General features: G+C 41.8%; 1 protein-coding gene across 1 annotated transcript in view; it reads right to left on the reverse strand.

Moving 5' to 3' along the window:
- F2 (coagulation factor II, thrombin) overlaps window positions 1-15,024 on the reverse strand; it is a 29,549-nt gene extending 14,525 nt beyond the window's left edge. Inside the window, exons 1-7 of the mRNA XM_066583382.1 lie at window positions 14,827-15,024; window positions 10,861-11,021; window positions 9,248-9,272; window positions 8,419-8,472; window positions 6,427-6,532; window positions 3,723-3,859; window positions 509-814 (exon numbers count right to left, since the gene is read on the reverse strand). Coding sequence (XP_066439479.1) covers window positions 509-814; window positions 3,723-3,859; window positions 6,427-6,532; window positions 8,419-8,472; window positions 9,248-9,272; window positions 10,861-11,021; window positions 14,827-14,923 — 886 coding nt within the window. The 5' untranslated portion in view covers window positions 14,924-15,024. The remainder of the gene's footprint in view (window positions 1-508; window positions 815-3,722; window positions 3,860-6,426; window positions 6,533-8,418; window positions 8,473-9,247; window positions 9,273-10,860; window positions 11,022-14,826) is intronic.
- Window positions 15,025-15,278: the final 254 nt, after the last annotated feature.

Here is a 15,278-nt window from a genome sequence, read left to right on the forward strand (position 1 = left end):
AAGCTTGGTTTGGTGCTGTATTTATGTTATGAGCCTGCTTCTGGTGCTGTATTTATATTGTGAGCTTGGTTCTGGTATTGTATCTATGTACTGAGGTTTGTTCTGGTGCTGTATTCATGTACTAAGCTTGGTTTTGGTGCTGTATTTATGTTATGAGCCTGGTTCTGGTACAGTATTATTTACTGAGCTGCTTTTGAGTGGGTATGCTGCTATCTTGCTGATTTTGCACACGCAGAATGCAAGCAGACTGCCTATCAGTGCAATAAATATAGTTTTTTTTTCTCATAATGGGGGGAAGGGGAATTCCACACAGGGTGCCAGCTAACCTAAGGCTGGCTCTGGTGGCAAAGAAATGTGAGGTTCTGCAATCAAGCTGGGACAAGGAGTAGGCAGCAGTTTCGAAGTTCAAATAGAAGGGGGACAATTGGGAGCATGCATTATACATAGAAATGCTCGTCATGGATGGGGGAGGGTAGAAACAGGGATTAAATAGATGAAGGTTACTTACCACAATACTTTAAATTGCAATATTCGAATGTTGCGTTGGTGTGAGATACGTAGCACCACACGCCCTCGTCATCATTGTCGGGGTTCCTGCAGTAATTCTCTTTCAGGACTACATCTTTCCTGAAATGCTTGCGGCTGTGTTCTTCCACTGATGGGGAGTTCCAGGGTAGACACGGAAGTCCTGATACTGTGACCCCCAGGGTGCCATTATATTCTATGCCACGGTTTGGCTCACAGTCTGGCTCCTCTTCCACTTCAGTTTGGACCGTTATTGGCACAATTGGCTCAACTGTGAAGCCATCTTTACCTATGAGGACAATAACCAGGTGTAAAGGACTAGAATGGGCAATGTATAATGCGGTGGTGTGCAACCTACTGCTGTCCGGGCATGCTGGGAGTTATCATTTCACAACAACTAGAGAGCCGAAGGATGGCGACCACGGGTATAATGTAACGGTAACCTGATTGATGGTCAAAAATGTATTATATGCTTTATATACCAAGGGAGGTGGGCACCATATGAGTACTTTACAGATTACTCGTTAGTCTACACTAATGCTTCCCTAATGTTAGATCCAATAATCAAAGATAAAGATTGCAGACTCCAGCATTTGAGAGATAGACCTGCCATAAGAGCTTGCAGTAAGTATGGCGGATTGCTATAGGTATAACTTGAAGCTCTTTGGTACCCACTGCAAAATCTGTAACACCTCATCTGCCTCTTATAATACTGATGTCTCCTGTAGCAGAGGAGACTTGGCCCCCGTCAGACACCAGGGCCCAGGTGCAACTGCTACCGCTGCACTCCTAGAGCTATGCCCATTGGGAGTTGCAAAATCAATTATAGTCTTAGGCCAGGTTATGTATGTAGCAGGTAGAACAGGATGACTTTTGAGGTTGCCTTTGAAGCGTGGGACAACTAATGAATGTCATGAGGAAGTCAATTTCTAAGTAGGAGGGAGATGCAAAAAAGTCAATAAAAATATTCCTGAGTGTGAGGGGCTCAGTAAAGTAGTAGAAAGTAGAAAATCATGAATAGACTAAATGTTACATGTAAGGTGGTACAAGGAACTCTACGCCAACATAGGGATCTGTTCCACAGGATTGGTACATAACCAATGTGGTACTGATACTCAAAAAGGGGTCAAAAAGTGAACCTGGAAACTACAGGCCATTTGAGTCTCCTCACTCCCCAACTAAGTGCTCTTCCTAAGGAGAAAAGATAGCGTTTCTGAGCCCCATCCCAGGCCTCTCACTAGCAAAACCAGACTCCTACTGTACACTGATGAAGGGCAAATACCCTGAAACAGCTGTCTGTACATGGAGTCTGGCTTTGCTTTTAATTCCTAGTCATTGTTACAAGGCTTGTATAAAGAGCCTGACTTTGGCTTGAAAGAATGCTGCCTTCCAATAGGCGGTGCTGTGGAGGTTTTATTTCCTCTCCCTTATTTGCATATTATCCAGAGGAGCGTGCATGGCCATTTGAGTCTCCTCACTCACCATTTGTATAAAGAGCCTGACTTTGGCTTGAAGGTATGCTGCCTTCCAATAGGTGGCACTACAGATGTTTTATTCCATCTCCTTTATTTGTAAGTACTACTGGTCAGTGATAGAAAGCAGAGGATGGTTATAAATGGTACTTTCTTTGATTGGGTCACTGTTACTAGCGGGGTACTACAGGCGCAGTGTTGGAGGGGGTCACCATTACTAATAGGATACCACAGGGGGCAGTATTGGCCTCTATTCTTTTTTTTATATGTATTTATTAATGGCCTGCTAAAAGGATTGTAGAGTAAAATATCAGTATTTGCAGGAAAACAATGTAAAGAAATGAACACAAGAGAGGACAGAATGCGGTTGCAGGAGGACCTGGATAAGTTTGAGGCTTGGGCAGAAAAGTGGCAAATGAGGTCTTACACTGATAAATGTAAAGTTATGCACATGGGCAGAGGAATACATGTCACCAATACACAATAAATGAGAAACCACTGGGGAACACTGACATGGGAAAGGACTTGAAGAGTTTTAGTTAACTGTAAGCTTAACTGGAGCAACCAGTGTCAGGCAGCTGCTGCCAAGGCAAATAGGATCATGGGGTGCATCAAAAGAGGTCTAGGGGCGCATGATGAGAACTTTGTTCTTCCTCTTTACAAGTCACTGGCCAGACCACACTTGAAATATTGTGGACAGTTTGGGCACCAGTCCTCAAGAAGGACATATCAGAGCTTGAGCTGGTTCAGAGGCAGGTTAAGTTTAGAAAAAAGATGGCTGAGGAACGACCTAATAACTATTTATAAATATATTGGGACAATACAGAGATCTCTCCCATCATCTGTTTATACCTAGGACAGTGACTGTAACAAGGGGGCGCCCTCTACGCCTAGAGAAAAGAAGGTTTCTACACCGACATAGAAGGGGGTTCTTTATTGTAAGAGCAGTGAGACTATGGAGCTCTCTGCCTGAGGACATCGGGATGGCGAATATGATTAAACAGTACAAGAGGGGCCTGGACGTCTTTCTTGAGCGTTACAATATCACATGTTATAGTCACTGATTACTATGTGTACAGAGAGAGTGACAGCATTCCAGGCGTACAAATTCCAAGTATAAATTTATTCCTCCATGGACGCGACGTTTCGACCCACTAGGAGTCTTTGTCAAGCAGGTCTGCTTGACAAAGACCCCTAGTGGGTCGAAACATCGCGTCTATGGAGGAATAAATTTATACTTGGAATTTGTACGCCTGGAATGCTGTCACTCTCTCTGTACATAGTAGACTTTGCATAGGAGTCTGTGGCTCAGACCCCCACTTGTGATGTGCATTAGAAGACCTGAAAGGCTAAGCGTTTGGTTGACAAACCCTGAAGTGTGCTGCGGATTAATTGCGTTGTATCCTTGATTCCAGATAGTCACTGATTACTTCAGAAGGGTCGGTGATCCTGGGATTATTCTGATTGCCAGATTTGGAGTTGGAAAGGAATTTTTTTTCAATTTGCTTTGTTTTTGCCTTCCTCTGGATCAACATTGCAGGATAGCAGTCTGAACTGAATGGACATATATGTCTTTTTCAATCTTACACACTATGTTACTATAAGAAGTGGGAGACATTAAATGTCTGGTCAGAAAGTTTCAACAAAGTACCACATGGACTCCTAAGGTGGGTGAGAAATTTGGACCCATGTATCAACAGACATAGAAAACGCAGCCCTACTTACCACATAAGGGCACTGAACATTCCTCTCGAGGCTTTTCTGGATCCTTGGTATAACACCAGGGTCCCAATGGGTTTTCATCTGGGTTTCGACAGTAGTTTTCAGTCAGGTTGTAGTTTGGGTGGGTAAGTGGGTTAAACCTGATAAACAGAAAAATTACAACCTAACAGGACAAGTATCCTGGAGAACCTGACTACACCTTATTCACCAATGTTCTATCAGACTTGTTACTGGTAAGTCTGTCAGTCCCACAATCTCACTCTATACTGAAAGCCATACTGCAAGATCTGTACTGGATTAACCGTAAGATTGACCATGAGATCTGCAGGACACTTTGTGGGGCAAAGAAGTCAAAGACAAGACAAAGAAAAGTTCAGAAGTTCCCCAACACTGCCAGACCCGAGTCATATCGGGATTCTAAGTTTAACTTTAGCAAACACAAGGGAATTAGGTATCAATAGGCCATTAATTTAAAACTTGACAACGTGTTTAAAGGGAACCGGTCATCTGTTTTTACCAGTATAAACCAATGGATCCAAACAGTCCAGTTGGTGTGCCCAGACTGTTCTTGCTGCCCAGAGTATAGGCCCATTTACACACAAAGATAATCTTTCAAACAACTGAAAGATTGAAAGATTTTGCGATCTATTTGCATAAAGTGTTAATATCCATTAACACTTGATCATGTTCATTTGCATGTAAAAGGACCTCAGGGAGCTGTTTGCAGAGTCCAGCAGGTGATTAATCACATGCCCAGCTGTGCACACAACTGCATTATTCTGCTCACGGCTGCCGTCAGCTTACAATGTAATCTGCCGACTCCCATGAAGATTTCAGTGTGCAATCTACTGAGAGATAAATGTGTTTGCTTTACCTGTCAGTTGCTGAACGATGGATTTTAAGTTTACCTTAAAATCGTCGATCAAATGAAATGTGCACGATGCCCGCATTTACATGTACCGATTATCACTAATTTTCGGTCGTTTGAGCGAATTTTGAGCGATAATTGTTACGTGTAAATGGGCCTCAAGCCATCTAATCCTGTCCCTTCAAAGGGTTGATTAACATAGATGACGTCCCTTACATCTAAATCTTGTACCACGCACCCAGGAACTGGTACATGCACAGTTTATCCCTATGGTGGGCAAACTTGTACAATTCTACTGCGCATGGGCTCCTTCCCAATATCACTTTGTTGTAGTAATAAAATAAATGTGTTTCTTAAATCAGCCTAGGCAACACATACATATATATTCATATATCCACCTTCATAGGAAATAGCTAGCAGTTAAATGGTTAACAAGCTCAATATTATACCCTGGTATGTACAAGTAGAAGTTGAAGCGAAACCTCCCACGTATGGTTCCCAAAGCTAGCTATCAAGGGGAGGAACTCCTTAACTCAAGTACTTTATTCTTTTGGTTCAGATTGGAATATTAATAAAGTCTATGCTACTTTGGTATATAGGAATTACGTGTTCACATAGCGACATACACCTGGGGCGTAAACATGTTAATCATTAGCGTCGTTAGATACTAAGCCAATCACAAGTTGTTATGATGTTAGGGCGGGGCATGCATGTAAATTGGTGCGTCATAATCAGTATATCTGTATTGTACTTCCTTTGAATAAACCAGAAGAGTATTGGGGGCTGACGGATAACATCCGTCTGTTCAAATACATATGTTCATGCATGAAGTTTCCCATTATAACCAATCTGGACCAAACCAGTGAAATCTTCTGGAATATGATCTATTCCCATAACAACTTTCAGGAGTTGGGCTTCTTCAACTGGCGCCACTGCAGCAGAACTTCTGGCAGACCGAGTGCTAAACTAACTGCGCATGTGCCAGTCCTTGGGTGCACAGTGCATGCGCATGATCTATGTGAGATTGTGAATGATGCAGGAACTGTCATCCACGTCAATCAACAGCAAAGGGGCAGGACTAGATGGCATACTCTGGGCAGCTGAAATGATCTGGCCCCGCCCACTAGACTGTTAAGATCCTATTTGCATGTGGATTAGGAATTTTTAAAAGTTTAGTTCACGAGATACAAAGACATAATGAACAATAACAGACACAGATGAGGAATGGTTTATTTGTGATGGATAGCGTGCTGCCACTGGTTTATAATGGTGACAACTGGTGATGCGTACGTCTGCACCCATCTTTTTAAATAGCACCAATGCATCTACAATAAAAAAATGAACCAACTTTTCAAATGGTTTTAAATGAGAAAAGGCAATCTTATCGTTTTGTGTCTACAGCTTCCATGCAGACTTATGTGTCGTCATGGTTAAAGACCGCAGTCCAAGCTGACCCTTTCTTCTACTGTCTATAGCAGTAACTCCAGTCCTCAGGGACCCCAACAGGTCATGTTTTCAGGATTTCCTCAGTATTATACAGGTGATGTAATTATTGTCGATCCTCAGACATTGCCACAGGTGCTCTTACTATGGGATATCCTGAAAACATGACCTGTTGGTGCCTTGAGGATTGGCGTTGGGAAACACTGCCCTACGGATTAGCAACAAGTAGAGGGTAACATAGGAGTAACCTATAATTATTGGATCAGATTGTACACATGGCTTATTTGCAGAGACTGATTTTCAAAAATAGCTGTATGTACAAAAAGTTTGGATTTTTTAATGTGAAGGTAAATTTGAGATGACGCAATCAACAAATCACACAAGCCCAACACTTACTTTGTCCTATGTGGAAAGTTACTGGCCCAGTACTGACAATCCTTCCCCGACCTGGTAACGCTGATGGTTCCCATGTAATTCTGACCAGTTCTTTCTGCACAGTTACCTGAGAATCCGGATTGGACAGAAGTCAGATACCGCCTGTCATCATCGGAAAGGATATTACGGCTAATATTAGCATCGCTATTAGATAGCAATACGAGTTGACAACAGAAATATAGCTGTAAGCATAAGAGCTCACATTGTGGAATTAAAACAGTTCCGTATTTTGTGTTCGCATTCCGGTCGTGCAAAAAAAAAAAAGCAGCCTGCCCTACTTTTCTGCGCATTTGCGCACTAAAGCTCCCCATAAACATCAATGGGGAGTGCTCAAATCCATGCACAATATGCAAGGAGCTGCCTGATATGCTGCATAATTCCGCTGGAAAAAACACATCTGTAACTAATTAGCCATTTTAAGCGGTACGTCTTGTTAACCGCGCACAAATGAAAACACCTGCGGAGGAAGTACAGTAAAATAGGCGATAGGCATAGTTCATTGCTCAAAAATGCTGAGGCGCACGCAAATGCACATATGCTTGTGTAAAGGGGCCCTAAGGGACTTTTAACATGGGCTGGAATTTGTCCACGCGAACATTCCGCCATCACAATGTTCTCCCTATGGGGCGTGAATTTAACACCGGTTAAAACCTGCACGTTTTTACTTTAAAAAAATGAAATTCTGGAGCAGAATTAATCACGTCTTGCAGAATTATTCTTGCGGATTTCTAACATACAGGAGATATAATTTCACAATTAAAGTCTGTGAAAAAAATGCAATAAATTCCGCAGGATGGAGTCTATCAAGCATACAAGTTATCGCACAAAATAAATATTGAATTGCTTGACCCACTAATAGGACCCTTTTACATGAAACGATTAACGGTAAAGGGGTTTTTCCATGGAAATATTACTGATGACATCATCAGGATAGCTCATCAATAGTTGATCGGCTGGGATTCGCCGCTCGGGACCCTGACTGATCAGCTGTGCAGGCGTATGCTGTCAATAACCTCTGCGCCAACTTCCCATGTAGTGGCCGATGCTTGTAACTGCAGGCACAGCTCCCATTGATTTCAATGAGAGCTGTGCCTGCACTTACAAGCTCTGACCACTATACGGAGGTCAGCGCAAAGGCTTCTGCTCCGACCTCTGTTATTGCGGTGCTGACAGCATGCACCTGCACAGCTGATCGGTCGGGCGGCAGATCCCAGTCAATCAACTATTGATGACCTATCTTGATGATGTCATCAGTAGTATTTCCACGGAAAACCCCTTTCAGATTCTCGCTGGGTCATGTGAATCTAAACGATAATAGTTCAGTGTAAACGCTGCCAACGACGCTAATGACTTTTTCACTTATCGTTCGTTATTCAGTCAACGGTCGGCAAACGGTCGTGTAAACAGGCCGGCGTTCGCCTATTTACTGTGAATGGAGGAGGGCGGTCAGAAGTGATCTCCGGCCTGCTCTGCCTCCATTCCCTGAGTAATCATCGTTGATCACCCAACAATCGTCCCATGTAAAAGGACCCATAGACTCGACATATTTTAAAAGCGTATACTTTTGACTATGTTTGACTTCTCTTATGTTTCTGTTTTTTGTTTTTTTTTGTGGGATAGAAGAACATAGCATACCAATCTTTTCTGTCTCAGAAAAAACCGTATGCTCAACATTTACATTTTTTATTACATTACGGTCAATAGGAAACATCTAGTTTTACATTTCCCTGCTTTATTGTATACAATTTGTGTTCTAAAGTGTCTGGAAAAAAAAAGTATACATACGTTGATATACGTTTTTATGTATGTTTAACATATATGCTAAACGCACATTAAAAGTGTGATGCAAACAGACCCTGGTGGTAACAATTAGTACTGCGGATGCGGCTCCTATAACTACTACCGCAGTTCTCAGGCAGGTGAATGATGAAAAACAGGTAGACAACCTCTCACCTGCCAGGCACTGGTACAGGGTATCTCTTGGCGGGTTTTCATGCGGATGACAAGCTGCGAAGAAATACGAAGCAAATCTTTCACTTGGTTTCAAGAAGTGGCATTTCCACAAAAGCCTCAAAAGACAGTGGTGAATATGTTTGTGCTGTGATCAGTATAGGTGGGTGCAGGTAGAGTATGTGGGTGCAAATGTAGGGTCCGCCAGCAATTCTCTCTGCCTTGGGAAGAATGATTAGATAGGGGACTAGGGCATCTAACTGAATATTTGCCCCCGGGTAAAGGAACTCGTTGAGTACATTTCCAAAAATCTAAGGCTGTCCTTTGAGATTATTGGATCATTCGGCCATAGTCATTGAAGTTTCCTATGTCTTGTTACAATGGATGTAGGTGGGTTATGTATGGACTGAAATTTCGACATGATTATGGGGGGCAGGAGCAATTTTGATGATCAGAAGAGATTCATATTGCACAATGAAGACAGAAGGATGATGTGGCTGAATGCATGACCTCCATAACACTGATATATGGTTTGGCAAGTGGGGTGCAGCGGGCATCCGGTTGCATTCTAAAGGGTAACTTGGCAGTACTGTTCTGGGGGCACTTATTGGGGAGGACTGTGTGTATGGTCCTGAACTTACTGTGCACCACCCTAATTGCACTTCATACCAATGACCAATTGCAGGACATGCTGCCCCCATCACATAGATACATGTATACTCTCCTGCATTGCTTTATAACAGGCCACAGAGACTTCTGAACTATGAAGATATCAGCAAAAACCCAGATACAAGTGCACTGAGATGAGTGATGTTTTATCCTTGTTACTCACATTGATACCGTTTCCAGAATGCATCCTGTAATACAGAAGACACAATGTGGCTGTGAAGACATGATATAGACATTTGCAAATTGTGCTCTGGGCAGAGATGCCCCCATAAGAACTGTGTGTTAATATACAGCACATACCGCGTCACATATGTATAAGATTCAATCCAGCATGACAACAGAATCACTAGGGGCAGAGTTTAGTTGACTATTGTCTCTATGATAACACTGAGCTGTCTGATCAGAGGAGTACTAAGTGTTGTCATAGGGGAAAAGATAGAGGAGCTTTAAACAGAAGCTATTGCCAGGTCATCACTGGCATAATGCAACTACCTGCACTTTTAAGAAGGCAATGATATACACCTCACTATCATCTCAAGCTCTACTTTACGGAACCTTAGTTCCCAGGGCTAACAATGTTAAAATAGTATGCACTTTGGTTTACCTAGCTCCATACCTGCATGACTAAGCCAGAGGGGTGAAAAGGAATATTTAGCATGGCTCCGTCTAATATTGTGAACTAATTGCTAAACAAACCTCTTGTGTTTAGGGTGCGTTCACACGAGCGCATAAACGGCGCGTTTTTGCGACCAAACGTATATATGTGACCATCTGAGGCGATGGTTTCGAATGTATTCGTTCACACGGGCGATTTTACGGCACGTAAAAACGGCAACCCGAAAAAAAACGGAACATACGCGACCGAAATACGCGCCAACACATATTCGATGGCCGAAAAAATAGTTTGCAAAGTAGGAACAAACGATAATACGCTTTCTAGCTCTGGTCATGATCGCCGAAAAACGTTCTTTCCGGCGATTAAACGCTGCGCACGTGCGAACGTAAATACGCCTACGCTCGTGTGACCGTGCCCTTAATGACATGCAAACACCTGTTTTAAGAAAGTAATGCTGTAGTTAGAGAATTCTAATTAAAAAATCTCCAATCAGTGCAAAAGGGTTCAGGTGCTCTCTGCAGCATAGGAGCACTTTTGCACCGGAAATCATTGCTAACCTGAGTTTAAGGGCTCCATAGATGTATCTATGTCAAGTTACTTTCCTGACATCATAACTCACAACCTTTATGCAATAACACTATGACCAGGGTCAGACTGGTCCACCAAAGTACCAAGAAATCCTTAAGAGGGCCCAAGATCTAAGACAACAATGGGCATCAAAGGACCAACAGAAGACAACTCCATTTGGAGATGACTTTTGTTACTGGGATCTATTTCTTATGATGCAATTACAAGGATGAGTACATGTTCTGCATAGATGGAGGGTAGGACATCAGATGCTTCAACTCCAATTACAATAAACATTAGATTACATATTAACCTTTTCCAATCCAATTTCTATCCTGGTTTTTCTAGGGGGCTTACTCTTTTTCTGCTGTTATACAACGGCGCTATCTGCTGGCTAAAGCCAGTACTGCATGAGGTGACACGTTGGATAGGCTCTGATAGCATAGAGGTTGGCAATATACAGTAAGAGAACCCCGACGGACGTCTTCCAACATCGGAGCTGTACAGCCTTAAATCATAATGTCTTCAGAGGTCAGACAGTGGATTGGAAAGGGTTCATATTAATACCGAGCATTATGACCTGATAATCTCACCGTAGCGTCTTGTGTCTCCATTATCTCCCTCGCTTCCTCGAAGTCACATATCTCCTCCAAACATTCTCTTTCCATATTTCCCTGCTTCAACTCCTCAAAATATCCATTAGCTCTCCGAGAACGTTTAAGGACTGACATTGCGTCTTGGTTGCTGATGAACACTGACAAGAGATGGGGAAATTTATAACATTTTTGTATATTATTGCATAGCTTTATGGTGTATTGATTACTGTTTAATGCCCTGAAGTGTAACAAAGTGCTGTAAAAATTTTATTATCTGGAATCCAAATATCCAGAACTTCCATAGCTGAGGCGGGTCCATGGAGTCCTTGACATTTGGAATTTTTAAGTCTCTTTTTCAGAATCCAATATAATCAGAAAAAAAGGTTTGCCCATCAAAGTCCCGTGTAAAGGTAGCAGCTACCCGCCGACAAACACTTGTTTGTCATGTGATTGCATCTTATATGCAGAGCCATAAATCATTGTTGTTGGCAGTTCTCAGTTACAGTAGGAAGAAGAGCTCTGAAGCACAAACCATCCAGATGGTTATTTATTACGACTATATGTGTAATACCAACTGGATAGGATTGCATTTGGTCTGGATGAAACAGGAAATAAAAAAAAAAAAAATCGCAATCTTAAAGAGATTCACCGCTTTGGACAATCCCTACGTGTTAAAAGGACCCCATGACAATAAGTTTCTACTTACTGGGATCCTTAGTGATCAGCTGTAATCTGTGGGGAAGCCTGGTAGTAAGTGTTCAGTTTCCCTGCAGCACACCCACAGGGAGAAGGAAGTATTACACAATTGTCCCTTCAAATCAATGGGTTGTCTGAGTAATTTAGGACATGGCAGGTCCCCCAGAGTGACAGATGCTTGTTCCTCACTCTGGCAAAGAGATGATCCTGAACAGAGGACCCCTCTAATAACTCAGAATTCCCAACAAAGTGAGTTTTTCAAATTGTACAACTTCTTTAAAGCAAAGTGAGAAAATGATCTATATTTGTTTGCACTTCAAAGACTAAAGCTGGTCATATTGTAAAGACATTAACGTGTCTAAGGCCTAAGCTTATTGATGCCCCCGAGTTGTGCCCTATAATAGTGCCTACACAGCAGTATCACCTTGCAGAAATTGTGCAGACACGCAGCTGTTCCCCCTCCATACAGAAATGTTCATGAAATAGCGTCGGTCACATAGTCATGTCCACACAGTAGTGCTAGCTTCAGAGCAGATCTTCTCCAAAGCATCATCATAGTAGTACCAACAGATTACATCAAATGCATTTATTATTGCCACACACATGGCAAGAGTAGGCCACCATAGAGCCTGTCGTCAAGTTCCTGCCATGCACATTGTGGGTATATGATTGACTGATGCAATGGCTTCTGTGATGTGTCCTTGCAGATCATACATGATGGGTGATAAAGGGGCACGTAGACTGTAACACTCCCACCGAGAAAATAATCACAAGACATAAGGTCCGGAGAACATGGAGGCCAAGGAAGACGTTCACCATCGTCACCTCCTGTACGGCCAATCCATCTATTAGATAGTCGCTGCTCACTTCTGACTTCATCATGACAATAGGGACTGCCCTGTTCTGGGATTTCCTGTCCCAGCTGTAGCGTCCAGGTACGAAATCCCTGGGATTGTTTCCTCATGGAATAAGAAGGGGCCGTACAGTTTCCTACAGGTTATAGCACAGAACACCTTCACTTTGGTGGAGTCCTGCAGACGCTCTACGTAGACAGGTGGGCCTCCCCCAGATCGTGACATTAGGTTTGTTGCCTGGAAGGCGTCTTCATCACTAAACACTAAAGACTCCATGGAGCCATCGCTTTCCATTACAGTTTGCAGACTCTCGCAGGAAGAACGTTACCGCACTTTGTCGTCCAATTTCAGGGCCGGTAAAAATTGCAATAATTCAGGAGAACACCACAAACGTTTGCGCAAAATCTACCACACAGTCGGCAGCGGGACGTCCAATTCTCTGATCTCTGTGACGGTGGATTTCTGAGGACTTCGTGTGACACTCCGTTGGTTTCAAGCTTACGGGTGGAGGGCCGGGGGATTTTCACTTACAGGTGCAACTTTTTTCTTAAGATTGGAGCACCACTTACGAATTGTGCGCCCGCTGGGGAATCTTCACCAAACTTTGTTCGTAAATTATGTTGCACACTAATAACAGACTGGTAGATGTGAAAATCAAGGACACAAAACGCTCTTCTGTCTTCGTTGGCTGCCATTTTCTCTCATATCCACTGGCATATCTATAGAGAATGCAGGGAATGCGGCTGCACCCGGGCCCAGGAGCCTTAGGGGTCCCATAAGGCCTCTCTGCTCCATATAGGGAGCCCAGTACTATGTATAAAGCATTATAGTTGGGGCCCTGTTACAAGTTTTGCACTGGGGCCTAGAAGCTTCAAGTTATGCCTCTGCTCATATCCCCCTGGTGACGGATATGGCAAAATAAAACTTTTTGGGCCTCATTTAGCAGAACTGTCTGCCAGTAAGATAGCACTGAGATTGTTCCACTGTAAGGGAGAATGAGCAGACGTTTTAAGGTTTATAGCATCACAATTTGTGATTTCAGGACTTAGCATTCATTAATACACAGTATTAATGAATACAAAATTTAGTATATGTCCATATATTAAGCACCTTGTTATTTTCAGGGTTGAACTTTCCTTATATGTTATAAGATAGATAGATAGATAGATAGATAGATAGATAGATAGATAGATAGATAGATAGATATGATATAGATAAATAAATAGATATGAGAAGATAGATAAATAGATATGAGATAGATAGATAGATAGATAGATAGATAGATAGATAGATAGATAGATAGATAGATAGATAGATAGATATGGGATAGATATTACATAGATAGATAGATATGAGATAGCAGCATGGATAGATAGATATGAGATAGATAGATGATAGATAGATAGATAGATAGATAGATAGATAGATAGATATGAGATAGATAGATATGAGATAGATAGATGATAGATAGATATGAGATAGATAGATGATAGATAGATATGAGATAGATAGATGATAGATAGATAAATAGATATGAAATGATAGATAGATATACTACAAAATGTAGTATATGTCCATATATTAAGCATCTTGTTATTTTCAGGGTTGAATTTTCCTTATATGTTATAAGATAGATAGGTAGATAGATAGATATGAGATAGATAGAAAGATAGATAGATAGATAGGAGATAGATAGATATGAGATAGATATATATGAGATAGATAGATAGGAGATAGATAGAAAGATAGATAGGAAGAAGATAGATATGAGATAGATAAATATTAGATAGATAGGAAGAAGATAGATATAAGATAGATAGATAGATAGATAGATATGAGATAGATAGATAGATATGAGATAGGTAGATATTAGATAGATAGATAGATATGAAGAAGATAGATAGATAGATAGATAGATATGAGAGACATAGATAGATAGATAGATAGATAGATAGATATGAGATAGATAGATAGATAGATAGATATGAGATGGATAGATAGATAGATATGAGCTGGATAGATAGATAGATATGAGATGGATGGATAGATAGATATGAGATGGATGGATAGATAGATAGATAGATAGATAGATACCAAGCTGTAGAAAAATTGCATAAGATATCTTCTAACTAACAAAATACCAGGACGCTTATGGTTTATAAGAATTTACTGCTCCATGTAATATTACAAGAAGGAGAAAGACTTTCAGATGAAGTTTTTCCATCTCCGTCAGTCCAAGACATCAACCAATATTGACTTATAAAGCACGAGACACATGGACATCTCCAACATGGACACACGTCCTACTGAGCGTACTAATCAATCGCTATATTACATACAATTTCCCCAGTAAGACCACCCCATCCTCCGGTCAGGACAGACATCTCGTTATGTACTAAAGCTGCATTCTTACCATTGTCACCAAGAGTTAGAGGCAGCAGGGAGGCCAAGATTAATCCACATATTATCTTTGTTCGGTGCGGCATGCTTGGGAAGAAATGCCTCTGCATGGCGGCCCTGCAGCTGAAAGTCAACTGAAGAGATAATTGGAAGATTACCCAGTGTCAGAAAAATAGAGACCCTCCCTCCCCCTTCATTCAGCCTCAGGGGTCAGGACCAGTTACACATTGACCAGCAAACACTGAGGCCTCTTCATTATGACATGCTTTATTTAAATGCACAAAGTTCCAGCCAGCCCATTCTGTGAAATGATGACAGTCACCCTTGCAGAATCCACCATCATACTGCGGGAGGACAAACACCGCGACCTGCGCAGTCAGACGATACGTGCAGTAATGCACATCTTGCTACCTTTAATGACCAACACAAGTTTAAGCACACTATAAAAGGGAATGAATTAAGTGC

This window comes from Eleutherodactylus coqui, chromosome 11 (assembly GCF_035609145.1).
Source record: "Eleutherodactylus coqui strain aEleCoq1 chromosome 11, aEleCoq1.hap1, whole genome shotgun sequence".
NCBI classification, from domain to species: domain Eukaryota; kingdom Metazoa; phylum Chordata; class Amphibia; order Anura; family Eleutherodactylidae; genus Eleutherodactylus; species Eleutherodactylus coqui.